Consider the following 27629-nt stretch of genomic DNA (forward strand, 5'->3'; position numbering starts at 1 on the left):
GCATATAAACCAATGCGTTTCCAGGTTTTATTACCAAAGCTTAATTGAACAAGCCGAGGTTAGAAGCTCATTGGTTTCTATGTAGGCGTGAGCCCGATTTTGCACTTTCCAGCTTTAGTAAATAAACCCCATTCAGTACTTAAAAGAGGGGTATGCCTGTACATTTGTAATGCCGCGTACACACGACCGGACTTTCTCTTTTTCTAGGTCCAAAGAGATTAGTCCGTCGGACAATCCGATCGTGTGTGGGCTAGTCTGATTGTTTTTCGAAAAAAAAAATCAAACAGAAATAGAACATGTTTTAAATCTATCCAACGGACTCAATTCCGATGGACTAAAATCAGGGAAACCGTTTTTCTGTGTGCTGGCCCCTTAATATTCATACCAGACCCAAAGGGCCTGGTAATGGACTGGGGGGGGCCCATTACCTTTTTTTCAATGAGTTTTATCTATATTGCCGAGACCCAAGAATTCATTACAGCCGCGATCAGTTTTAAATGACAATTTTTTCTTTAGAAATGTAATTTTGCTGTGGTACTGTTCTAAACACGGGAAAAATGTGCCACTTTACATGCATACTATAGACACCCCCCAGGCACAATATTTAAAGGAATATTTCATTTTTATCGTTTCAGTTTAAGCATTAAAAAATCACTGCTCCCGAAAAAAATGACCATTTGCATTGATACATGTCCCCTGGTTCAGGACCCTTGTCCCCAAACACTTCTAAAAATAACTTGCATATAAGCCTTTAAAATTAGCACTTTTGATTTGTCATGGTCGTGTCCCATAGACTTTAAGGGTGTTCGTGTGTTCTTCCAAATTTCTTGCCTGTTCGGTATGTTCTGGTGCGAACCAAACCGGGGGGGGGTGTTCGGCTCATCCTTAGTTAAGACATCCATTGACAACACAGTTTGAAGAAAGAAGGTTAGAATGGAGTAGAGCTCCCGTGTTGAAAATGCTGGTAGATGCCACTTCTCTAAAAGGATTGACCTCTAAAATATATAAAAGTTAAATATATTGGAAAAGGACTACCAGCTCTCTAGTAGGAAAAAATGGGAGGAAGACGTGGGAGAGTTAACAGATGCCCAATGGAATGGTATAATAACCTTAATAGATCTGTTGTCCCCATAAGCAGTCCAGAAAACTACTGTACACCACTCTATATTGCAGAGCATGTTATACTCCAAAAAGTTTAATTTAGTTTGGGAGACGTCTAGATGCATCTTGTCCCAGGTGTAGGGCTGCAGTTGAGGATTTGATCCATATGCTCTGGAGGTGTCCCAAGCTACACAGATACTGGAAAGCAGTGTTGAGTAAAATAAATTCTGTATTTGAATTGGAGCTAGGGATGGACCCAATACTGCCCTGTTTCCCCGAAAATAAGCCCTACCCTGAAAATAAGACCTACAAGGACTTTAACTATTGCTTATTTGGGGGGTAGGGCTTATATTGCAGCCATCACTGACAATCAAGCTAGGTCTTATATTTAGGGAAACAGGGTATGTATACTGGGATATAAGGAGCAAAATATGGGATCAGCGTCTCCACGAATAGCAGTCCTGAGATACCTCTATATAGCTAGAAAGGGAATCACTTGGAAGTGGAATAAACCTTCGACCACCCTCTGTGATGGACTGGTTGAGAATGGTCAATAATACAATAATAAAGGGGGAAACTAGCTTATATAAGAAGGGGAGGTAAAGCTAAAATTGAGAAGATACGGAAAGCATGGATTGACACCTCAGGACTGGTACCTGAATTTGAGAATATATACAGGCATACTCCACTTTTAAAGTACATAATGGGGTTTATTTACTAAAGCTGGAAAGTGCAAAATCCGACTCACATCTCCATAGAAACCAATAGGCTTCTAACCTCGGCTTGTTCAATTAAGCTTGGGTAATAAAACCGGGAAACTCGTTGGTTTCTATGCAGAAGTGAGCCTGATTTTGCACTTTCTAACTTTACTAAATAAACCCCATTGTGTACTTAAAAGTGGGGTATGCCTGTATACTAAGCAAAATTATAAACCCACCACTTTTGTGTAAAGATCTATGACTTTTTCTATGTACACAAAAGGCCTATTTTTCTCAAATATTGTTCACAAATCTGTCTAAGCCGAGGTTCACATTGGAGCGATTTGTCATGTGATTTGAGAGATCAAATCGCATGACAAGTTGCAGCCTATTGGAGGTAATGGCACTGTTTCAATCAGTGTGACATTTTTGCGGTGCCGCACCGATTTGCAAAAGTAGTTCCTGCACTACTTTTGACGATTTCAGGTGTGACTTCAATAGACATCTGTGCATAAAGCCACACAGATGTCTATCAGGCTGGGTTCACACTGCTGCGGGGGGAGATCCGGATGTGATTCGCACAGCAAATCACATCCGATCTCCGTAGCACTGCGAGTTCAGCCATACAGATAGTATGGCTGAACTCGCAGCTGTCCCGCAGCAAACTCGCACAGGACCCTTTTTTGGGTCCGCAACGGAATCGGATCGCATGGGGGTTCACACCATGCGATCCGATTCATGTGCGAGTCGGCAGATCGCACTGCGATATGCCGACGGATCTGGGGGTGTCATTAACATAACATTGACACCCCCAGCCGTCCGCATAGGGCAGTGTGAACTGCCGGCGGGAGGTGAGCGATGCGGGAAAACGCCGCGGATTCGCGGCGTTCCCGCATCGCAATAGTGTGAACCTAGCCTCAAGTAGCAGCTGAAATCGCACTGACCTTGCTACTTTGAAATCGCGCTATATCAAGTGAAGTGGGTGCGATTTCAAAGTAGCATCAATGTGAACCAGGGCTAAATTTGTGTTAGTGAGCACTTCTCCTTTGCCGAGATCATCCAACCACCTCACAGGTGTGACATATCAAGGTATTGATTAGACAGTATGATTATTGCACAGGTGTGCCTTAGGCTGGCCATAATAAAAGGGCACTCTAAAATGTGCAGTTTAATCACACAGCACAATGCCACAGAGGTTGCAAGTTTTGAGGGATAGTGCAATTGGCATGCTGACTGCAGGAATTCCACCAGAGCTGTTGCCTTTTAATTGAATGTTCATTTATCTACCATAAGTCGTCTTCAAAGGCGTTTCAGAGAATTTGGCAGTACATCCAATTGGCCTCACAACCACAGACCACGTGTAACCACACCAGCCCAGGACCTCCAACTCTAGAATCTTCACCTCCAAGATCGTCTCAGACCAGCACCCGGAAAGATGCTTATACTGAACAGAATTATGTGATTTACTTGCATGCCTTTTCTACTGTACTAGATCTGGGTTGATAACTACTGCAATTGTTATATTTTATAACTTGATTTTGTTGCAGGCTTAAAGCAGTATTAGCCCGGGTTCACACAGGTGCATTGTGAATTGAAGCTCCGGTTTCACTGCGAAGATAAAAATCAGTTGTTCAGAGGTTCCTCTGCGTTTTACCTGCGAATCAGTAAGCAGGGGGGGGGGGGGGGGAGGGGGAAGGTGTAGTGAGGAGAAGGAGAGAATCCGTGTTCAGAACAGAATGCATCTGCAAATTTTTTTGTGCAATACGCAGTGCGAATGTAACGCACATATGTGAACCAAATTAATGTATTTTAAAAAGCCACATCTAATTCGCATAGGTGTGAACTAGGGCAAAAAAAAAAAAAAAGCAAACATGTATTATATTGTAGCTTACCAAATCTTAGATGTGGTGGCTGTATTTGTTTATTTTTTTTTTTTACGCTTTCTTTCTTTTATTTTCATCTGGTGATTGAGCCAGTAAGTTCTTCAGCAGAATGTACCAGTTTACATGGATGAGACAAACCACCTAACACTGGCAGGAGTGATTAAAATGATCGGCTTTTATTTATTCCTGCAAAACCTTCACCCCACAAGGAAAACCACTGTTTGCTGTAACTGATATTAATAAAGTGTGAGCTGGAGTTTGGTTTTGATTTGTTAGTGTAATTAAATCTGCTAATACGTTCAACACTTCCAATGCCTCCCCCTCCGACTGACGGTGCTGCTGCCTGCTGTGCCTCCTCTTTTCATTCCTCCAGAGTTGTGTTTCACTGATACAGGAAGTGTGTTACTGGCCAGATCATCAGGTGAAAACAGAGGGGGAAAAAGCCTAAATAAAAGGAAACTAATACAGCCACCACATCTAATAATTGGTAAGCTGCAATATAATACATTTTTTAGTTTTGGATTTATTACCACTTTAACTACTTCCCAACCACGCTATAGCTGAATGACGGCTACAGTTTAGTCATCCAGAGATGATGTCCTTCCATGATCGCGCCTGCCACGTGCCCTCTGCGGCGCATGGGTAGGACACAGCTGATCACAGACAGGGGTAAAGGGCCAATCACAGTGGCCTTTACCCCATGATCAGCTGTGTCCAATCACAGTTGATCACAATGTAAACACAAGCTGGATACTGGCACCCCTTCCCTCACGCTGTCAGAGTGAGGAAAGGTGAGCCGATAACTAGCTTGTGTTATAGGGACATCTACACTGATGATCATGCAATTGTCATTCAAAGTGTGACAACGCTGAAAGCTGAAAATTGGCCTGGGCAGGAAGGGTGTGAAAGTGCCCAATAGGCAAGTGGTTAAAGATCTCAGATATACAGTACATGCAACTCATATTTAGGGCTGTCAGTAGTGTACAGTATACCAAGATTGTGTTTTTTGGCTTTGAATATTGGCTGCTCTGGAGCCTTGCACTACTGTTCTTATACACTGTTTTGTTTTGGTTCAATAAAATTCTACCTGACTGACACCTTCTGGTCCGGCCTATTGTAAAATGACGGCCAGGCTGGAGCACTGTTGTTCTGGGAGGATATCATACGTTGTCCTCCCAGGATCACACCTTGCATGTTCCCTATGGGGCATTCTCCAGTGCGATATATAACCCGCCTTGTCCACCGGACACAGTTAATGACATATCACTGTACTGACCCATTGCTGGTATCATGTGACCGCTGGGACCAATCACAGCAGATCACATTATAGTGGTACACAGTGGAAGGCTTTGATTCATTCCTTTCATTGTGTACTATTGTGATGAGCTCTGTGGTCACAGTCACCACATATTACAGACAGGGCCAATCACAACCCATCTGTAACATGTGATTACCTGTTGCCAATCACAGTTAATCACAATAGCAAACAATAAATGAGTAGTTTTAATTCAGAAAAAAATTGTTGCTTATAACTGTAAAATTCACAGTTATAAGCAATCATAGTGTGTAAAAAAAACCATAACAAATTCCTGATCAGCTCCCCGGAGTAGTACAGTGTTATGGTAACACTGTATTGCTCTGGTCACTGTATGTAAAAAAAAAAGCAAATTGTTAAAAAAAAAAAAAAAAAAAAAATAAAGTAATTTAATAAAATAAAAAAAATTAAAATTAAAGAAAATAATTACAAATGTTTTTCTTTACATACTCCTCACCAGTCAGTGTCCCTGATTACTGCCACACCAGTTATATTATGACGCTGTTTTCACTGGTGACAGTATGTAAAAAAAAATTGAAACAAATGTTTTTATTTCTTTCCAAAAAATTGAAACTTCAAAAAACTCGCCATGCCTCTTACTAAATACCTTGGACTGCCTACTTTCCAAAACAGAAAGTACTGTCCTGGCATTTCTGTGCCTCAAGAAATTAGATCAGTACATCAGCATCGATCATTTTTCAGATATATATATATATAACATAATTTGTGGACTCTATAACTTTCCTACAGACCAATTAATAAACATTGATTTAGGTTATTTCCACCAAAGAAATGTAGCAGTATACATTTTGGCCTAAATATATGAAGAAAGATTATTTATTTACAAAATTGTTTAACAGAAACTAAGGCAAATGCATTTTGCTTTTCAAAATTCTTGGTCTTTTTTAGTTTTTTTTGCTAAAATAAAAATATCAGTGGTGATTAACCACTTACGAACTGCTCGCCGTCATTATACGGCATACGTGAGTAGCGCCCGCATATGAAAACGGTGTTCAAACCACACATCTGAGGTATCACTGCGATCGTTAGAGCGAGAACAATAATTCTAGCACTAGACCTCCTCTGTAACTCAAAACATGCAACCTGTAGAATTTTTTTAAATATCTCATATAGAGATTTTTAAGTATATATGTTTGTGGCCATTCCACGAGCGGGAGCTATTTTGAAGCATAACATGTTGGGTATCAATTTACTCGGCATATAAAAAGAATTGGGCTAACTTTAATGTTGTCTTATTTTTTTTTATTAAAATTTTTTTTTATTTTTTTTCCAATAAAGTGCGCTTGTAATACCGCTGCGCAAATACGGTGTGACAGAAAGTATTGCAATGACCGCTATTTTATTCTCTAGGGTGTTATATATATACAGAGAGAGAGAGATCTCTCTATATATATATAATGTTTGGGAGTTCTAAGAAATTTTCTTCTTTTTTTTTATTAAAAAAAGTGTATTTTTTTTCAAATAAAGTGCGCTTGGCCACTGCGGAAATACGTTGTGACAGAAAGTATTGCAGTTTGCCATTATTTGTCAGTATTGCCATTTTATTCTCTAGGGTGTTAGAAAAAAAAATATATATATAGATATCTCTATCTCTCTCCCTATATATAATGTTTGGGGGTTGTAAAAAAAAAAATGATTTTAACTTAAACAAGTTTGAAAAATAGGTCCAGTCTTAAAATGGTTAAATTCCATAAAAACAAAGCTTATTTATGTGGAAAAAAGTGATATAAATTTCATGTGTGTACAGTGTTGCATGACTGAGTAATTGTCTTTCAAAGTGCGACAGCTGGAAATGATCCTGGGTAGGAAAGAGGTAAAAGGGGTCGGTATTGAAGTGGTTAAAAACATTTTATATGACGGCTACCTTTAGAATGTTAGAAGGACTAATAATGTCTGACTTTGACTGGTCATCTTCCTTCATCATGGTTAACATGTTTGAAACTGAATCTGGTAAAAAAAAAAAAAAAAAAGTTACACAGTCTATATAAAAGATGTATAATCCTATAATAATTTTATTGCAGACATTATGATGTGCAGTGTAGAGGCTTCTATCAGCCACTTCTACATATATCTGAATAATGAGAGAACAAGGTGGATGAACAAAACTCTCAATGAACTGACACAACGAACCATTCTCTTTCGTTTACTATATCTGAGAAGCAATGTTGTCATTTCGTCCGCTCGATGACTTCAGTCTTGTTCGCTCTCTCGGCGATCGTTGAGTCGAGCCTGGCTTGTGTATTGAGCCTCGTCCTTCCCGGCGTGCTTTGCGGGACAGCCATGGCCGGCGTACTGAAGAAGGTGAGAGCTGGGAGGTCACCAGGGACAGCTCGGTGTGATGATGGGCTGTGCGGGCCGGGACAGCCATGGGTGGAGGATGGTGTTGTAGTGGCGGTCTCCTGGCTGTGTAGTATGTAGCAGTATAACTTAAGCTGTGGGGACTGAATGACAGCTCTCCATGTCTCCCCTGACTATGGTACTATGGAAGGGAAATCTAGGCGCACCGTACAGTATATGTGGGTCACTGACTGAAAAGAGGAATTGCACCTTTATAAGTGTTTTTTAAAAATGGGTGCCCAGGAAGTGTATGCCATGATGTAGCAGTGTGCACCACATACCAGCACATCATGGCACTTACCTGCCAGTCCATTCCTTCCAGTACTGCTCTGTTGATCCTTCCAGTCACAGGCGCTTCCATCCTTTCCCAGTCATCCTTTCTAGACTTTTCACCAAGCCACAGTGATGTCACTTCCATGCACAGTGATGTCACAGCACAGAGCTGCGGATGGGTGGCTTGGTGTACAGAGAGAGAGAAGCAATGACAACGGAAGAGACCAGTGTTGGTTTTAACTTTTTTTTAACACTTCCTGCCCGGCCTATAGCAATATGACAGCCGGGAAGTGGTTTGGTTATCCTGCCTGTAACGTCCAGCAAGATATCAAGCCAGCGCACACCCGCAGTCTGACACACCGCATCTCCGATCTTGGTAAAGGGTCTCTGACGTAGGCTCTTTACCACATCATCAGCTGTGTCCAATCACAGTGTATATAGGAAGAGCTGTTTATCGGCTATTCCTCCACTCTCCTGACAGAGGGGGTCTGCGCTGATTGATTATTAGTGCAGACCACCAGGGATGCCCACCCAGGACCACCAGGTATGCCATCAATGCCCAATAGGATGCCTGGCAGTGCCTCCTGATTGGGGATGGTCCCAATGTACGCCCGTTCCATGAATACTGAACATTATGGGGTATTTGCGGCAAATTTGAGCGCCGCGGAATGCCCCATTATTAGGGCTGCAACGGATCAAAAAACTCACGGATCGGATCGTTCCTCGGATCAGAGTCACGGATCGGATCGTTTTTCGGATCAGCAAATAATAATTTAATTTGCAAAAACCTGTGGAAATTCCACCACCATATAGTCCCCACTGTAATATCCACAATCTCCCCCGCTGTAATATTGGCTGAGCATGGCTGGGTATCGCAGGGTATTGGCTGGGTGTTGTTGGATATTGGAGGGATGGCTGCTTCCATCCGATCTCTCCCCTCCACTGTACAGATTAGTACAGAGAGGGGAGAGAAGAACCGGCGTCATGACTTGACACCGGTTTGTTTACAAGTGATCGCTTCGTCAGAGCGATCACAGTGTAAACGGCCTGGGTGTAGAAAGTTGGCCGCCGCTTCGGAGCTAGGCCGAAGCCACGGCCTTTCCTAAGGCTAAGGCGGCGGATCGCGGCATGTGCCGATCTGAGCGGGGTGACTCGTTCGGATCACGGATCGGTGACGATCCGTTGCACCCCTACCCATAATGCACTGCGAGATCACAGTGCATTGATGTCTGATGATTGGCCAAAGCATGCATCTGACCTGCATGCATTGGCCAATCACAGCACGCTCTGCTGTGAGAGCCATGATTGGCCAAAGGCAGGGCGCCTTTAGCCAATTGTGGCTCAGGGGGCTAAGTCCATGTCCCCTACTATGTAAGGTTGCTTACACGGTGACCGTATATGTTAGTGGTGCGCAGGCAGTTTAGCGTGCGTGCGTGTGTGTGTATGTATATGTATGTATGTATATATATATATATATACACAGGGGTTGACAAATTTGCTTGGAATCTAGGAGCCAGCTAAAAAAGTTAGGAGCCAGGTCCGTGACGGCGATCTGGACCTGTCCCTGGCCTGACATGGAGACGAGTGAGGGGAAGATAGCCCCCAGCCCCCCACCTGTCTCCAAGTCATTGCCCATAGCTCTTAGAGGGACATTTTTAAATTGCATTTTAGTGTAAATATGAGATGTGAGGTCTCTCTGACCCCAGATCTCATATATAAAAGAGGACCTGTCATGCTTTTTTCTATTACAAGGGATTTTTACATTCCTTGTAATAGGAATAAAAGTGACACACATTTTTTTTTTTTTTTTAAAAGAACAGTGAAAAAAATAAAAGTTAAAATAAGAAAAAAAAATTGTTTTAAATGCGCCCTGTCTTGCCAAGCTTGCGTGCAGAAGCGAACGCATATATGAAAGCGGTGTTCAAACCACACATGTGAGGTATCGCTGCGATCGGTAGAGTAAGAGCAATAATTCTAGCCCCAGACCTCCTCTGTAACTCAAAACGTGCAACCTGAAGAATTTTTTAAACGTCGCCTATGGAGATTTTAAAGGGTAAAAGTTTGTCGCCATTCCATGAGCGGGCGCAATTTTGAAGCGTGACATGTTGGGTATCGATTTACTCGGCGTAACATTATCTTTCACAATATAAAAAAAAAAAAAATTGGGCTAACTTTACTGTTGTCTTTTTTTTTTTATTAAATAAAAAAATTTTCCCAAAAAAAAGTGCGCTTGTAAGTCCGCTGTGCAAATATGGTGTGACAGACAGTATTGCAACGACCACCATTTTACTCTCTAGGGTGTTAGAATAAATAATAAAAAAAAAAAATATATATTTTTTTCTCCAGTCATCTTCCAGGACGGCACACCTGAGAGATGACTGGTCCACCTGACAGAAAACACAATCAACAACAAGTTTAAAAGTCCCCACCCCTCCCTCAGACCCTCAGTTCTTGATTGTGTTTCCCACAGATGACAGCGAAACCAAGTTTCTCCTTTTATTTTTTTATGGAGAGGTCTGGGACCTTGCTTTTTCCTAGAGAGGATTATCCTTGTTTGTGGGGCTCAGCGGACAGGGTCTGCCTTTCTCCCTTGCAACCCCCAGAGACACCTGGGGGAGATAGTCCTCGCTTAAGGTCTCCTTTAGGAGCCCTGTTTGCAGCTTCGTGGGACAGGGGAGTTGTCCTAAACGTGCTGCTCCCCATTTGTGTTTGCCTACCTTGAGCGACTGTTCGTTGGTGGTAAGCTGCATTCCTCCAGTGCTGAACGCGGTGGCGTGCGTTCCAGCTCTACGGCGCAGGTCCGGAAGTCCGGATGCATCACTTCCGGCCATCGGATTTCTGGATGGAGGCTGGGAGGTCTGGACGCATTGGCGTGCGTTCCAACTGCACGGCGCAGGTCCGGAAGAGGCCGTACGTCACTTCCGGCCGACGGACCTCCTAAAGATGGCGCCGACCGGCGGGAATATTCAAACAGCAGAGGCTGCAGTGAAGCACCCCGGCTACTGTTTGTGAAAACGCCGTTTACCTTGCAGCACTTTCAAAGGCAAACAGGGGAACGCTCAGGACTGTGCCTTAACCCAGCGATTCTGCAGGGCAGCTAAAATCGTCATGGAACTGGAAGGTCCGTCTGAGCAGACAGCTATTGAGGTCACCACAGGGGGTGAGTGATCCAGCTGTGTTTTGAGGGGCGGGGTACTCTGAGGTAGACTCCCCTTGGCCCTTTTAGACTTGAGTAGCTAATTGTTAAATTTCCTATTTTCCAGGGACTGAAGGCTCTGCCCAGGGGTCAGCCTGTAGGTCTATAGAAAAGGCTACTTCAAAGTCCAAACGCTGTGGTTATTGTAATGCTAAATTAGCACAGGACCACAGCAAACCTTTCTGCGATAGGTATATCTTTAAACTCGCAGGCAGGGAGACCGCTCAGGTCGTGAAGGAAGGTAGGGCTTTACAGTCTGAAATGTTAGCCACCCTTCAATCTTTTCAAACTACTCTAGTGAAGAGCAGGATGAGAGTCCCTCTGAGAGAGAGATTCCTCACCCACAAGAAAATTTTTCCACATCCTATACGGAGAGCCAGGGCCAGGCCTCCCTATTGTCTGAGTGGAGGAAGGTCAGGTCCCAGAAGTTACTTCTGGGGAGGATTTGGACCAGGATAGCCAGGGGGAGGCAAAACCTGGGGGTTTTTTGTTCCCAAGTGAGGATATGGAGGGTCTTTTAAAGGCCATTTACACCTCGGAGGATATCCAGGTCCCCTCTGCCCAAGTTTCAGCACAGGACAGGGGGTATAGGGGCCTAGGAAGGTTGCAGGCCAGAACCTTTCCCATCCACCAGTCTCTGAAGGAGATAGTCCTCAGAGAGTGGAAGGAACCTGAACGTAAGCTTCTCAGACTGTAAGCTTGGAAAAGAAGGTTTAAGTATGAGGAGGAGGAAAGATTTTTTAAAAAACCCCTCGTTTGGATGCAGCCCTGGCACAGGTGTCCAAGAGGTCGGATTTATCCTTTGAAGATTCTGGAAATATCCAAGATCAGATGGATAAGAAATCTGAGACTTTACTAAAAGGGGCCTGGGAGGCGAATGCGGCAGCAATGGCGCCGGCCCTAGTTTCCGCCTGAGTAGCCAGAAATACAGACACCTGGCTTGGCAAATCAATAGATCACGTCTCCCGGGGTGAGGAGACTAAAGATATTTTAGAATCACTGGAGGTAATCAGTCGAGCGGTAGCGTATGTGGCAGATGCAGCGGTGGAGACTGTTAGGACCACAGCTAAGACAGCAGCACTCTTAAACTCCGCCAGGAGGGCCCTATGGGTAAAGACCTGGGATGGAGATTTCACTTCCAAATCCCGTTTGTGTGGCATTCCCTTTGAGGGTTCCCTGTTGTTTGGGTCAGGCTTGGATCAGGTTTTGTCCCGATCTACTGAAAAGGGAAAAGTTCCCGGTAAAACCCAAGAGGGAAAGGGGTAAGAAATTTTTCGAGGCCCCCACTCAAGGACTCATCATAAAGGGAAAGTTGAACAAAGGAAGAGGTGGAAAAGGAAAGGATAAGAGTACAATTCTTTTTTCCAGTTCCGGAACCTCTCAGAAAGAGGGTAAATGCGCCACCATAGGAGTGGGCGCAAGACTCAGCAACTTCCTTCCCCATTGGAAAAGGATTACGCAGAGTCCATATATTTTAAATCTCTTAGAAGTAGGGTACAGACTGGAATTCCAAAGTCTTCCCCCACAGAATTTTCTAATTACCTTTCCTCCCAGGGACCCAGCCAGGGCAGCGGGTTTACTGGAAAATTTAAAGGAGCTGGCAGAGCAAGGAACCATTGCTCCAGTACCAGCCAGTCAATTAGCCCGGGGTTTTTACTCACACGTATTTGTGGTTCCAAAACCCTCAGGCAGATTTCGTTTAATAATAAATCTGAGAGCACTAAACCGTTACTTACTTCAGAAGAGGTTCAGGGTGGAAAGTATTTACTCAGTAAGAAAACATCTTCAGGCAGGAGTTTTTATGGTCACTCTGGACCTGAATGACACATATTTACATGTACCCTTTGCTACCGAGTATCAGAGATACCTACGTTTCGCAGTCCATATACAGCAGAGAGTAGAACACTGGCAGTTCAGAGCTCTTCCCTTTGGGCTGGCGGCAAGCCCAAGGTTATTCACAAAAGTGATGGCCAAGGTCATAGCATATCTACACCTACAGGGCATAAGGTTAATACCCTACCTAGACGACTTGCTGATCTACAGTGTGGATCAGAAGCAAGCAGTGATAGACAGAGACATTGTGTTAGAGGTTCTGGAAACCTTGGGCTGGTTGGTCAGCCGGGAGAAGTCCTTACTGACACCTTCTCAGTCCAAACTATACCTAGGCTACCTGTTAGATTCACAGGCACAGAGGGTGTTCTTACCAGCGGAAAAGGTAGTGAAGGTCCAGAATGCGGTTGTCGCCCTTCTCGAAAGAAGAGAAGCCTCTCTGAGACATATGAGACTGCTGGGCCTCATGACGGCCTGCATACCGGCAGTAACCTGATTTGGTGAAAGGTCGCCCCTGGGCCCAGGTAAACCCATTAGTCTTGACCATGGACTCCAGCGCTTGGGGCTGGGGGGCTCATCTGGTAGACCAGTATGCCCAAGGGTCTTGGAACCACAGCCAAGCCAGGGAATCCTCCAATTTCAGGGAGCTCCTGGCTGTAGGCAAGGCCCTAGACTATTTCCAACAGTAGCTGCAGGACAGAGAGGTTCAGGTCCTCTCGGACAACCAGGTCACGGTGGCATACTTAAATCACCAAGGAGGAACAAGGTCTGGCAAACTGAGGGGGTTAGCGCAGCAAATCCTTGGGGAAGCAGAAAGGAAGGTCCTTTCACTGTCAGCGGTTCATATAAAAGGCTCACTCAATCTACAGGCAGATTTCTTAAGCAGACAGCCCATCCTTCAGGGGAATGGGGATTGAGCAAAGAAATCTTCTTCCTGGTTTGCAGACATTTCGGCAAGCCAGAAATAGATTTATTCGCTTCCCGGAGGAATGCGAAGGTCAGCAGATTTTTCTCCCTTTACAAGGATCAAGAAGCAAAAGGGATAGACGCTCTTGTACAGGTGTGGAATTTCAGGCTGGCTTATGCCTTTCCCCCACTGGTACTCCTTCCCAGAGTCCTACAGAAGTTAACCTACTCAAGGACAGACCTGGTGCTAATAGCACCCTGGTGGCCCAAGAGGGTTTGGTTTCCCACCATTCAGAGTCTCTCGGTAGCTCCCCCGTTGCATCTGCCGGTGCAACGAGACCTGCTCAGTCAGGGTCCAGTCTTTCACCCCGACCCGGGACGTCTCTCTCTGACAGCATGGCTATTGAGAGGGAAATACTCCGTGACAGGGGCTGTTCGGAGAGAGTGATAGACACTCTTCTCCTCAGTAGGAAAGGCGTCACCAGAAAAATTTATGCAAAAGTCTGGAAAGTTTTCTCCCATTGGCTGCAGTCTAAGGAGGGGGTTCTCCAGATGATACCTACCATCCTAGACTTTCTTCAAGAGGGGGTGGACCAGGGTTTTTCAGTCAGCACCCTCAAAGTCCAGGTGGCAGCCCTGTCCGTGTTTTTTGATAGGAAGCTAGGACAGGAGCCGCTGATAAAAAGATTTTTGTTGGCCAGGGAAAGGGTAGTTCCAGTCAGGTCGGTCAGTTGCCCTCCATGGGACCTGTCCTTGGTATTAGATGCCCTAACAAGGGGGCCTTTTGAGCCAGTGGCTCAAATTTCTGTTAAACTTTTATCATTTTAAGTTGGCCTTCCTTCTGGCTATCACTACGTCCAGAAGGGTGGGTGATATACAGGCCCTTTCGATTAAAGAGCTGTTTTTTTTGCGCATCCTAGAGGATAGGGTAATCCTCACTCAGGATCCTCTTTATTGGCCAAAGGTGGCTTCACTATTTCACAGGACGCAGGAGAGTATTCTCCCGTCTTTTTGCCAGAATCCCAAGAATAAGGAAGAGGAAAGGTTCCATTTCTTAGATGTCAGGCGTTGTCTCCTAGCCTATTTGGAAAGAGTGAAAGACTTTAGGAGATCCAGTCACTTATTGATCACCTTCTCAGGGAAGAGAAAGGGTCTACAAGCTTCTAAGACAACGATAGCTAGATGGGTTAGACAAACCATATCTATTGCTTATAGGCAGGCAGGTAAACCAGTACCAACCCGCCTTAAGGCGCATTCAACCAGATCCCTGGCGACCTCCTGGGCAGAGAGGGCAGGCGCCTCAATCGACCAGATCTGCAGAGCAGCAACATGGACGAGCCATAGAACTTTTCTGAGGCACTACAGAGTGGAGCTGTTGTCCCCTCAGGATTTGGCATTTGGCAGGAAGGTCCTACAAGCGGTTGTCCCGCCCTAAAAGTAGGCCTGAACTTCTTGCTTATCCTCTCAGGTGTGCCGTCCTGGAAGATGACTGGAGAAAATGACCAGTTACACTTACCGGTAACGTCTTTTCTAGGAAATCTTCCAGGACGGCAGGCCTACTCCCTACCCTTGTTTTATTGGTGTGGTATATTGATTCCTCACAGAATGTTCCCTCTGACACCGGTGTGGGATTTTCTTTACCATAACTGAGGGTCTGAGGGAGGGGTGGGGACTTTTAAACTTGTTGTTGATTGTGTTTCCTGTCAGGTGGACCAGTCATCTCTCAGGTGTGCCGTCCTGGAAGATTTCCTAGAAAAGACGTTACCGGTAAGTGTAACTGGTCATTTTTTTTTGTTTGTTTTGTTTAGGGGTTCTAAGTAAAGGGATGGAGAAAGACTGGCCCATTAGCATTGTTGGTTGTAATTCCAACGGCCACCACAAGAGGGCGCCAGATTCCAGAAGGAACCATAGGATCACAGAAGGCCTCAAAGCCGGGGGCTCAATTACCGGCCGCCTGCGGCGCGGCCCGACGCGATCGCGCGCGGGGGGGGGGGGGGGGGGGTCCACGGAGACGGGATACCCCCAGCTATGCTGCCCCAGGCGCAAGGTCACTGATTCTAGTCGCCAATGCGACCTGGCGACCGGGTTTTGTCGAGCACTGTGTATATATATATATATATATATATATATATATATATATATATATATATATATATATGAGTTGTGCTCAAAAGTTTGCATACCCTGACAGATATTGTGACGTTTTGGCATTTATGTTGAAAATATAACTAATCATACCAAGAAACTTTCTTTTATTCAAGGTGATCACATGAGGCCATTTGTCATCAAATAGTTTTTTGGCTCTTTTTAAAATCATAACGATAACAGAAATCACCCAAATGGCCCTGATGAAAAGTTTACATACCCTGGAATGTTTGGCCTTGGTACAGACACAGAAGGTGGCACACACAGGTTAAAATGGCTATTAGCCACTTACAGACCGACCATTTTGCTGGCTTAAGACCAGACCACTTTTTGCGATTCGGCACTGCGTCGCTTTAACTCACAATTGCGCGGTCGTGCGACGTGGCTCCCAAACCAAATTGACGTACTTTTTTCCCACAAATAGAGCTTTCTTTTGGTGGTATTTGATCACCCCTGCGGTTTTTATTTTTTGCGCTATAAACAAAAATAGAGCGACAATTTTGAAAAAAACTCATTATTTTTTACTTTTTGTTATAATAAATATCCCCCCCCCCCCCCCAAAAAATAAAAAAAAAATAAAAATATATATATATATATATATATATATATAAAAATACATTTCACTAAATACACTCACTTTCAAGTGTATTTTCACATAAGTCACAGTATCACCTGGAGAGCTTTAGATCTACACTCAGTGTTCTTGGAAACACTGCCACATTTGCACTACCTATAATCGTGGACTATTTGAAATCTCCACGTCCCATTTTGGGATATATATATATATTTTTGCACATTGCATATGTTGCACAGTTCTGCAAGTTATCCACTTGTTTGCACCTGTTTGCGGTTTTGCACAGTTATTTTATGGCACTAACTATTTTTTATACACTGTGTTTATTTATTTATAATTATTGTCTATGATATATAATTGACATACATGTTTTTTATATATGTTCTATTTTAGACAGTATCTGATCCAGACTTCTGGACACCTTACGTATTTTATGTCTTATAGTATCTGATAGCGAAATTTGCTTTTAGGAGCGCAACACCACCCACTTTATCTATTCCTTTTACACATTTGGGCATCAGTTTGGCCCTGACGATGTATGCAGCACCCATAGAAACGCATTTAGTTTGTTTCTCCTCCCATTTTAGGGCAGGAGCACCTACCCTTACACCCTCAATGAACTGTAGTTTCCCAGTGTCAGTAGCACTCGTGCAGCCCCAGACCATGACTCTCCCACCACCATGCTTAACTGTAGGCAAGACACACTTGTCTTTGTTCTCCTCACCTGGTTGCCACCACACACGCTTAACATCATATGAACCAAATAAGTTTATCTTGGTCTCATCAGACCACAGGACATGGTTCCAGTAATCCATGTCCTCAGTCTGCTTGTATTCAGCAAACTGTTTGTGGGCTTTCTTGTGCATCATCTTTAGAAGAGGCTTCCTTCTGGGACAACAGCCATGCAGACCAATTTGATGCAGTGTGCGGCGTATGGTCTGAGCACTGACAGACTGACTGACCCCCCCCGCCCCTTCAACCTCTGCAGCAATCGTACATCTATTTCCCAAAGACAACCTCTGGATATGATGCTGAGCATCAGAACGCAATTTCTTTGGTCGACTATGGCAAGGCTGTTCTGAGTGGAACCTGTCCTTTTAAACTGTTGTATGGTCTTGGCCGCCATGCTGCAGCTCAGTTTCAGGGTCTTGACAATCTTCTTATAGCCTAGGCCAGTGATGGAGAACGTTGGCACCCCAGATGTTTTGGAACTACATTTCCCATGATGCTCCTGCACTCTGCAGTGTAGTTGAGCATCATGGGAAATGTAGTTCCAAAACATCTGGGGTGCCAAGGTTCACCATCACTGGCCTAGGCCATCTTTATGTAGAGCAAAAATGCTTTTTTTCAGGGAGTTCTTTGCCATGAGGTGTCATGTTGAACTTCCAGTGACCAGGATGAGAGAGCGAGAGCGATAACGACAAATGTAACACGCCTGCTCCCCATTCACACCTGAGCTCTTGTAACACTAACAAGTCACATGACATCGGGGACGGAAAATGGCTAATTGGGCCCAATTTGAACATTTTCCCTTAGGGGTGTACTCACTTTTGTTGCCAGTGGTTTAGACATTAATAGCTGTGTGTTGAGTTATTTTGAGGGGACAGCAAATTTACACGGTTATACAAGCTGTACACTCACTCACTACTATACATTGCATTAGAGCTTACAATCTAGGATGGAGGGTGAAATGATACAAAAGGTAATAACTGGGGGCTGATCTGATAGAGATAATCAAAGTACAGTTGTTAGGTGGAGGCAGGATAAACTTCTCTGAAGAGGAGGGTTTTTAGGGATTGTCTGAAAGCAAACAGAGTAGATCGAATAGATTGGTGTAGAGAGTTCCATAGGATGGAAGGAGGTTTACGAGGGATCTAGAAAGCAGGAGGTTTTTAGAGGAACAAGGAGAACGATTAGGTTGGCATTTTGAGAATAGGTTTGTGATGTAGCTGGAGACTGAATTGTGGGTGGCTTTGTTGTTGTTAGTATTTTGAATTTAATTTGTTGGCTGAGCGGGAGTCAGTGGATGGATTGAGAGAGAGGAATAGCAGACACGGAGCAGTTGGTAAGGTGGAAGAGCCTGGCAGCAGTATTCATAATGGACTGAAGGGAGAGATCTTATGGAAACGTAAGCCAATAAGGAGGGAGTTGCAGTAGTTGAGGTGAGAGATGACCAGGGAGTGAACTAGGAGCTTTGTAGCGTCATTGGTTAGAAAGGGTGATTCAAACACGTCGGGTTTTTATTGCTTGTCTGTGTTCCTGGTTGGGAGATTTATTCTCTCTGTTTGTCCTGTTTACCGTTAACAGAGAGAGGGAAAGAAAATCCCAAATTTTGGGTTGTCACCAGAACAGAAATAGAGGGGGAATCTTTCAATAAAGACACTAGTTCTGGTGACCTGGTTAACAACCAGGGATTCCCTTACAGTGGAGGGATTTCCTCTTACATCCTAGCTTTCAGGGAATTTTAAGGGACATCTTCCTTTTTCCTTTTTAGATCTGCTTTAATTTTTATTAGATTTATATAGGGCAGCCCTAACTTTAAATGCTAGAATGTGTGTGCGTGCATGTGTGCGTGTGTATATATCATATTTCATTATTATTATTGTAACAGTTACTTTGGCACATTGCTTTACATGTATGCTTCATTTGTTTCAGACCACTGGCTTGGTTGGATTAGCTGTATCTCAGAATCCACATGAGGTATGTTCAAAGTTTTTTGTTCTGGTGGGTGGTAAAAAAAAAAAAAAAGTGTGTGTGTGTGTGTGTGTATACACATTTTTTTTTTTTGTTTTCAGATTGTAGTGCCGAACTTTGCATTGAGATAAAATGACTGCAGTTCATTGTAGAACATCATTGTTTACTGTTGCTTTAATCTTACAGCGCTTGAAAATATTGTATTCAAAGATCCTTGCTGCCCTGCAGACCATTCCAAATGATGCAGCATATCGGAAATACACAGAACAGATCGTCCATGAACGATATAATGCAGTAAAGACTGTAAGTTAATAAAAATCGTCTCTAAAGAAACCTATAAACTTCTCTCTCTATAGAGATGAGGAAGAGTCTTCAAAGAATAACGCTGTTGTCTCAAACACTGGACTCTACTGGCTCATTCAGATGGGCATCCGCCGATGAGAATCTTACTGTCTTGCTGATGGAGAAACTAGCTGTAGGCACACCTTGGGCAAACAGCCTTGGCAAGATTTGTACCCTGTACAAGTCAATAGCTGGCCCTGTTCTAACTTGAGTAATTGCTAACACCAGGGCTTTTGAGTCCTAGGCAGATCTGCCACACATAAACTTGGCGCAGCTAATCCTCCAGTTTGCATGTGGCAATAGCACGGTGTACTGTTGCCTAAAGTGGTTGTAAAGGCAGAAAGTCTTTTATCTTAATGCATTCTATGCATTAAGATAAAAAGCCTTCTGTGTACAGCAGCCCCCCTAAATACTTTTTTTTTTTTTCTCCATAAAGATTTTTATTGAGATTGCATAGAACAGTGCATACATCGAACACAGAACAGATGTTTTATGTGAAATTCCAAAACACATAAATCATAAGTATCAGATGGTTATCAAGTCTGTATGTATTCCAACTCCACAGTAGAACGGTAAAAGGTATCTTAAAGGGAGAGTTCTTACAAAGAGGGAAACCATTGGGAAGGTGAGGTAAAGAAAGAGAAAAGAAACAAAGAGAGAGGGAGGGAGGGAAAAAGAAAAGGAAAAAAAAAAGGGGGGTGGGGCTGGGAAGGCGCACAGGAAGGAATGTAGTACGGGGGAGAGGATATAGTCCATAGGGTTTCTCATAGCCAGTGATCGTTCTGTATAGCCTTCCATCTCAGATCTGTTTTCTTTTACTACCTCCATCTGAGAGGCAGTTTTAGTTTAAGAGTTATAGGCTTGAAAACGCTGTGTTGATTTAAAGTGAGTCCAACATGCCCATGTTTTCGTGAGTTTTTGGATACGTTCTTGGGAGATGTGAACTAGCTCTTCCATTTCTTTTATTTTAGAGATCCTCAGGAACCATTCTCCAATCGTCGGAGTGTGCGTAGATCGCCAATGTACCGGAATACATAGTCTTGCCGCATTTACCATATGCATGGCCAGGGACTTATAGTATTCTGTTCTGGTTAAATGTGTATGGTGTAGAAGGTACTGTGCTAGGGAGTAATCCAAGGTCTATGTAGTGACATGCGCAATAAGCTCATGTACCTCCTTCCAGAATGGCTGATGGGAGTCACAGTCCCACCAAATGTGGAGCATGGTTCACTTTGCTCTGCCACAACGCCAGCACGTAGCTGGGATAGATGGGGAAAATTTGTGTAAGCGTGTTGGGGTCCTGTACCGACGTGGTTCAATTTTGTAGCAATTTTACCGAATGGCAACATTGCGGGAGCCCTTCTGGGTATATTCATTAACGAGGGCCCAATCGTCGTCAATGGGGGAAATCTGAAGCTCAGGTTCCCAGGCTATACATGCTGAGTCTGGGGTGCTAGGGGAGTCGTCTATGAGTATGCTATATATATTAAAGAAATCACGTGTCTGTGTGGGAGATCTCATAAATAATGATTCAAAGGGCATCAATTGTCTCGTCCATGTCTCTATCGAGGCCTGGGAGGAGAGGAAGTATCGTATCTGCCTGTATGTCCAGAACGGAAAGGAATTAGTTTACTTTGTCGTGAGGCCATTCCTGACTTAGAAAAGACCTGGAGACTCCCGGTATAAAACTGGGGTTACCTCTTAATTTAGTTATGGCTCCAGGGATCGAGAAGAATGTTACATTATTTTGACGCTCGCCCAAAGGCTCAGAGAGCTGGGTGAATGAGAGGTTCTGTCATGATCTCTGGTGGCCAATGTCGGGGTAGTATCCAGCGTAAAGACCCGTGAGGGAGTCGTGTGAGTGATTTTTCCAAGAACACCCAGATCTTCCCAGCCTCATGGATGTTCCAGTCTACCAATCGCATAATATGGCTTGCTAGATAATATTTGTAAAGATCCGGCAGACCAATACCACCTCTAGTTTTTAAATGTGTGAGTCCGAGATACTTAATACGGGGAGGGGAGTTTCTCCATATAAACAATGAGCATGCCTTCTTGTATGTCGCAAAGAAAGAGGCTGGTAGGTTAGTCGGGATACACTGTATAAGATATAGAAGGCATGGCAAGATGATCATTTTTAGGAGGGCAGAGTGGCCAAACCACAAGACATTGAGGTTTCCCCGTTCTTTTAGGTCATGTTGGGCTCTTTTTAGAGCTAACAGGAAATTCTCATTATATAGGTCAGCTAATTTGGCCATAATTTGAATCCCCAGATATGTGATGGCCTTCTTGTTCCACAGGAATGGGAAGGAGCTTTGACAACATTCTACATCTTTTTTTTGTCTTTTGTAAGGGAAACATTCAGGACATGTGATGTATTATAGCTGATCTTAAGGTGTGATAGAAACCCATAGTTTTCTATATCTTTCAAGAAGTTAGGTAAAGAGATATGTGGGGAGGTCAGGGAAAGAAGTATGTCATCTGCAAATGCTGCAACCTTATACTCCCTGTCCCGTATCAACAAGCCTTTGATATTGAGGTTGCATCGTAGCCGATTGAGAAAGGGTTCCAAAGAGAGCACAAAAATCAGGGAAGATAAGGGACATCCCTGGAGGGTACCATTTCTAATGGTGAAGGCATCCGACAGGTGACCATTAACTCGCACTAGGAGAGGCGTACTGTGCTGAGATATGGGCCAACATGCGAGGGCGAAGGCCAATTGTCATCAGGACCTCATGCATATGTAGTCCCAGGTCACCCTGTCGAACGCCTTCTCCAGATAGAAAAAGACCTTGGGTTTTCGAAGTCCTGAGCCAGTGGTGGAGATTTAGTGCTCCTATGGTGTTGTCCCAGGCCTCTCGTTCAGGGAGACAAGGTTGGGTAGCAGCGGGGATAATCTATTAGCTAAGAGCTTGGCGTAAAGTTTGGTATCCACATTGAGAAGGGATATGGGTCTATAATTCTGTACTTGCGTTACATCCTTACCGTCTTTTGGTATAACCATAATATGGGCTTATAACATACGACCTACCGAAGCACTGGGACCCACCAGGGTGTTGAAGATGGTTATCAACTTAGGGGATAATATAGTAAAAAAAAAACACTTATAATATTGAAATGTAAACCCATCTGGGCCTGGGCTCTTTCCTGTTTTAATTTGTTTCACGGCTGTCTGGAGCTCTTCTATAGAGAGGGGTTGTTCCATTTCTTTAGCTTGCTCCCGTGAGAGTGTTTTTGGGCAGTATTGCGTTAGACTGCTTCTGATGTCCTTTCTGCCTGCACAGGGTTCTGACTTGCAGACTTTGAATTATATAATTTTGTATAATATTGTTCAAAACATTTTGCAATGTCCTCATTTCTTGAATAAGATGGGCCCTGTTGATCTCGAATCTGGTGAATTGTGTTGGAAGGTCTAGAGGCTCGTACTGCCTGTGCCAGGAGTCTCCCGCACTTATTGCCCTGTTTGTAAAACACTCTCTGTGTCTGAATGGAAACACGGAGCTGTGGCTTGGCTCGGGTGCCCCCATAGCAAACTGCTTGCTGTGAGGGAACTCAATAGGAGGGGGAAGGGCCAGATTTGCTTTGAGGCCACCCGAATAGGCTCACACCCGAGTATCTGTTCTGTGTGTCTGTTCACACACAGAGCCGTGGGTTGGCTCTACCCATCTCTCTCCTCTTTGGCTCACTGGCTGTGATTGACAGCAATGAAAGCCATTGGCTCCCACTGCATTCTCAGCCAATAAAGAGAGTGAGTCCCTGGAGAGCTGACGCTCTTGTCTACAAGACAGGAGGAAGATCTGACTCAGGCAAGTATTAAAGGGGGGGGGGGTTTGAAAGGAGAAGGTTTAAAAAATAATGAAAAATCTTGCCTTTCGAACCACGTTAACAGTTTTCTTTAGAACTTCTTGTAAGTTAGAAGTCAAGGCACCAGTTTAAAGGCCTGCTTAACCAGGCGCTGCAGTTATACTGCGGCAGAATGGCATGGGCAGGCAAATTGCCTTCATGTTACATTGGCTCCAAAGGCGGCCAGTAGGGGCATGGCCACTGCTCACCCCCGGAGCCGATGCGAGTGCCTGGCGGTCTCGATAACTGCCGGGCTCCTGCAATCACTCGTAACACGGCAAGAACCGGGAGCTCTGTGTGTAAACACAGAGCTCCCGGTTCTCTGAGGGGAGAAGTGACAGATCGTCTGTTCATACAAAGTATGAACAGCAATCCCTCGTCTGCCCTAGTCAGTCCCCTCCCCCCTTCAGTTAGAACGCACATTAGGGAACACAGCTAACCCCTTGATCGCCCCCTAGTGTTAACCCCTTCGCTGCCAGTGACGTTTTTACAGTAATCAATATTTTGTTAATGTACTAATTGCTGTATTAATGACAAAGGTCTTGAAATTCTGAACTCACACGATTTCAAAGCTGCCTTCAGTGTGAACCTGGGCTAAGTCCCGGTCTTTTTCTTTTTCTTATGCTTTATGTGTTAACACTATTAACTATATCAAACAGATTGTACAGCGCTCTAACTAAAATAAAATGATTACTAACATATTAAAAGTCCAAAATAGCTTTTGTGTCAAAAAATCCACGTGAGGAATCTTCAGTGGTATACAGTCAGATCATGCATAAAGTGACTTGGTGCCAAGGGGGGGACCACCACCAATGGTAAAATTTGGCTGCTCACCTCATCGTATGGACCCTTTAAATTACAGAGGGTCACATGCACTTAATATCAACGAATGCTTATCAACTCGTCCAATCACTATACTCCTCTCAGGCAATATCCGACAGGTTCACAATCAAACACAACTTTCTCCCATTCAGAGTCAAATCAACTGACACGTTCGTGGAATACCCACACTGGATCGGTATATGGCAGTATTCACATTGGGTACTGTCAGTTGATTTGACTCTGAATGGGAGAAGGCTGTGTTTTCGATTGTGAACCGGTCGGATATTGCCTGAGAGGAGTATAGCGATTGGACGAGTTGATTAGCATTCATTGATATTAAGTTCATGTGACCCTCTGTAATTTAAAGGGTCCATACGATGAGGTGAGCAGCCAATTTTACCATTGGTGGTGGTCCCCCCCCCCCCCCCCCTTGGCACTAAGTCACTTTATGCATGAACTGACTGTATACCACTGAAGATTCCTCACGTGGATTTTTTGACACAAAAGCTATTTTGGACTTTTAATTAATTTTAATATGTTAGTAATCATTTTATTTTAGTTAGAGCGCTATACCATCTGTTTGATATATTGTATTTTGGGATTTGGTAGTTGATCCTTGGTGTTCAGCAGCTTTTTGTAAAGGGGTTGTACTGCACTGATATTTTTTTTCTGTATTTATATATTAACACTATTAACTATCTCCCTTTTTTATTTTGTATTTCTAGGAAGCCGATGTTGATAGACTGGAGCAGAAGATTAATTGTGGCCAAATTGAAGAAGTAATTCAACAGGTAAAACCATTACTAGTTAGTTGCTGTTGCATGCTGGGTAGCCCTATGTTATGACCAAGAAGCATGTTCAGAAGATTCTTCATCTTTTAGACGGTAAAGTTAGATAACAATATTTTTGCATAGCCTAACAATCTAAAATGCAAACTAAGCACTCATATCATCAAATCCATGGAGCCTACAGTTTAATATGTACACTACATTATACGCATACTGACGGGCCAATTAAACTGCCAGTATGTTTTTGAATAGTGAAAGAAAACCCCAGAAAAACAAGTACTTAGCAGTAAATCTGGTGCAACAAGGCAAGTGGGTTAGGTATGTTTGAGGTATAGATGCTATCAAAAAGTTGCGGGGTACACTGGTGGTTTTTCCAAAAAAACATATTTTTTTTTTTTTTTTTTATACAATTGTCCTGCCAGACACAAACCAGCTTACATAAGCAAGCCTATATATGTACAAATTTTCACAGTTTGTTCATGCTGTCCATGAGTGTTCAATGTGTAAAGCTAATGCCGCGTACACACGAGCGGACTTTTCAACATCCAAAGTCCGACGGAATGATTCCGTCAGACTATTCGATCGTGTATGGGCTGCAACGGACTTTTGATTCGCAAAAGTCTGACGGACTTTAGAAAATGGAACATGCTTCAAATTTTTCCGACGGAACTCCGTCGGACCCGGTCCCTCCGAAAAATTCGCTCGTGTGTATGCTATTCCGACAGACTAAAACCGACGCTGGGGCAGCTATTGGCTACTGGCTATGAACTTCCTTATTCGAGTCCAGTCGTACGTCATCACGTTCGAATCCGTCGGAGTTTGGTGGGATTGTGTGTGGCCAAGTCCGTCAGAACTCTGTCGGAACTCCGGCAGAACTCCTTCGGAAGTCTGTCGGACATAAGTCCTCTCGTGTGTACGGGGCTTTAGTGTTCAATTCTGCAGCCTGGCTGTATGTAGCAGGTGGGCTTCATGGGATTCGGTGCATGGAAATTCTGCAACATATGTCAGAGCCAAAAAGACAGACTTAGTGGTATGAAGTTGTGTTTTTATAACATTCTTATGTATTGTGTGTGAATATATAATTCTTTCATTTTTTTTTTTTTTTTTTTTTTTTAAAGGCTGAAAATGAATTATATCTGGCAAGAAAAATGTCTGAGTGGAAACCTTGGGAGCCTTTGGTTGAAGAACCTCCTGCAGATCAGTGGAAGTGGCCAATCTAGAATTTCACTTATTCTATTAATATTTGTATAAAGTTGAAAGGGACAGCATTTAAAAATGGTCTTCCTAGTTCTCAATAAAAAAAAAAAAACCTATCTATCAGATTTGTATATATGTGTTGCAAATATTTCTTGCTGCTTTTTTAAATATTTTAGAGCTATAAAAATGCACTGATTACTGTGTAAATGTCACTGGCAGGGAAGGGGTTAAGAGTAGGGTGCGATCAAGGGGTAATTGTGTGTCCTAGAGAGTGATTCTAACTGTGGGGGGGTGGGACTGCCTGAGTGAGGAGATCGTTATTCATACTTAAGCCTCATACACACGATCAGACTTTGTACACACTTCGGCCCTGAACTTGTATTGCATACACACGGCAGGACTTTTTCAGCCACCTTTCACCAAATCACGTGGTTTTTCTGCTCTTTACCGCCACCTTTGGTCAACATCTGTATTGCCTGATCTTTTGCATTGGTTCTGAGCATGCATGTTTGTACTTTGTACAAAAGTCTGATGGTTTTCTGTACACACAATCAGACTTTGCTCCATCGGACTTTTGTTGCCAGAAAGTTTGTCCGTTTGCACAGCCAACAAAAGGCAGATGAAAACCGAAAAAGTTTGTCCGATGGAACGTACACACGGTCGGATGTTGCTCCAAAACAGCTAATTTGCATGTTTGTTATATATATATATATATATAACAAACTCCATTATAACTGATAATACAAAAAAAAAGTGCATGCTGCTGCTACTAAATGTCTTAGACTTGGTTCACACACATGCATTTTTTGGGGCTTTTTGTAGCAATGCAATACAGTTCATTTAACATGGTTTCCTATGGGACACGTTCACATCTGTTTTTTTTTTTTAGCAGCTGCGTATTTTGAAAGGGTCAATGACTTTTTCAGTGTAAAACTGCATTTTTTTTGGGGTTCAATAGACTTCAACGGAGAAGCTGCAAAGAAGCACGTAGTGTGTTTTTTGCAGAAATTTGTGTCTTTTAATCAACTCAACAACAAATTGACTTAAAAAAGCATTACAAAAATGCAAATCGCAGCAAAATCACGCATACAAAAAGCAGTGTAGAAACTGCATAGGTGTGAACCAAGCTTTATGCTGGCCATATACGTATCGATTTTCGGACAAGAATTTTTATAAGAAAAATCTTTGTACATTTGCTAAATGAAAAAATGTCGTTTGAAAATGTCTCTTACTTTTAACATTCAGTTTTAAAATGAATGTAATTGCTAAGTGAAAACCACATACACTGTCTGAAAATTCATTTGACCGAGAAGTTTTCTATTCTGCTCCTTTGAATTTTCCCACTAACGATTAGGTAATCAAATGAACCGTTCCTAAAATTACTTTATATACTTTATATATATATATATTATATACCACACTTTTTTTTAAGGTTATTATTATCCGATGAATCAAAACAATAGGCCAACTAATCGATTATGAAACTAATTGTTAGTTGCAGCCCTAAAATATTTAAATGTTTTCTTTGCAGGGTTAAAATGAGTCCTGGCCAAATAAAAGACAAAAAGCTACTCGCTGTATGAGGGATTAGTCAAACACAAGTGCCTGTTTTCTGCTTCCAACTTTCTGTGACGCTGGTCATATTTTATTTTTTATTAGAACTG

General features: G+C 43.3%; 1 protein-coding gene across 1 annotated transcript; it reads left to right on the plus strand.

The window, feature by feature from the left end:
• The first annotated feature begins 7204 nt into the window (after nt 1–7204).
• On the plus strand, nt 7205–26096 carry NDUFA5 (NADH:ubiquinone oxidoreductase subunit A5). The gene is made up of 5 exons (XM_077472672.1): nt 7205–7319; nt 18935–18979; nt 19160–19276; nt 24706–24771; nt 25887–26096. The coding sequence occupies exons 1-5, from the start codon at nt 7299–7301 to the stop codon at nt 25986–25988; spliced, it is 351 nt and encodes a 116-aa protein (XP_077328798.1). The 5' UTR covers nt 7205–7298; the 3' UTR covers nt 25989–26096.
• Nucleotides 26097–27629: the final 1533 nt, after the last annotated feature.

This window comes from Lithobates pipiens, unplaced genomic scaffold (genome assembly GCF_037356315.1).
Source record: "Lithobates pipiens isolate NorthernLeopardFrog02 unplaced genomic scaffold, aLitPip1_a1.2 Scaffold_8, whole genome shotgun sequence".
NCBI lineage: Eukaryota > Metazoa > Chordata > Amphibia > Anura > Ranidae > Lithobates > Lithobates pipiens.

Excerpts from the sequence above, each read along its gene's own strand:
- NDUFA5 (XM_077472672.1), top strand. The coding sequence starts at position 7,299 with ATGGCCGGCGTACTGAAGAAG. Across the intron at positions 18,980-19,159 it reads TATCTCAGAATCCACATGAG|CGCTTGAAAATATTGTATTC; the intron begins GTATGTTCAAAG and ends TTAATCTTACAG. Across the intron at positions 19,277-24,705 it reads GATATAATGCAGTAAAGACT|GAAGCCGATGTTGATAGACT; the intron begins GTAAGTTAATAA and ends TTGTATTTCTAG.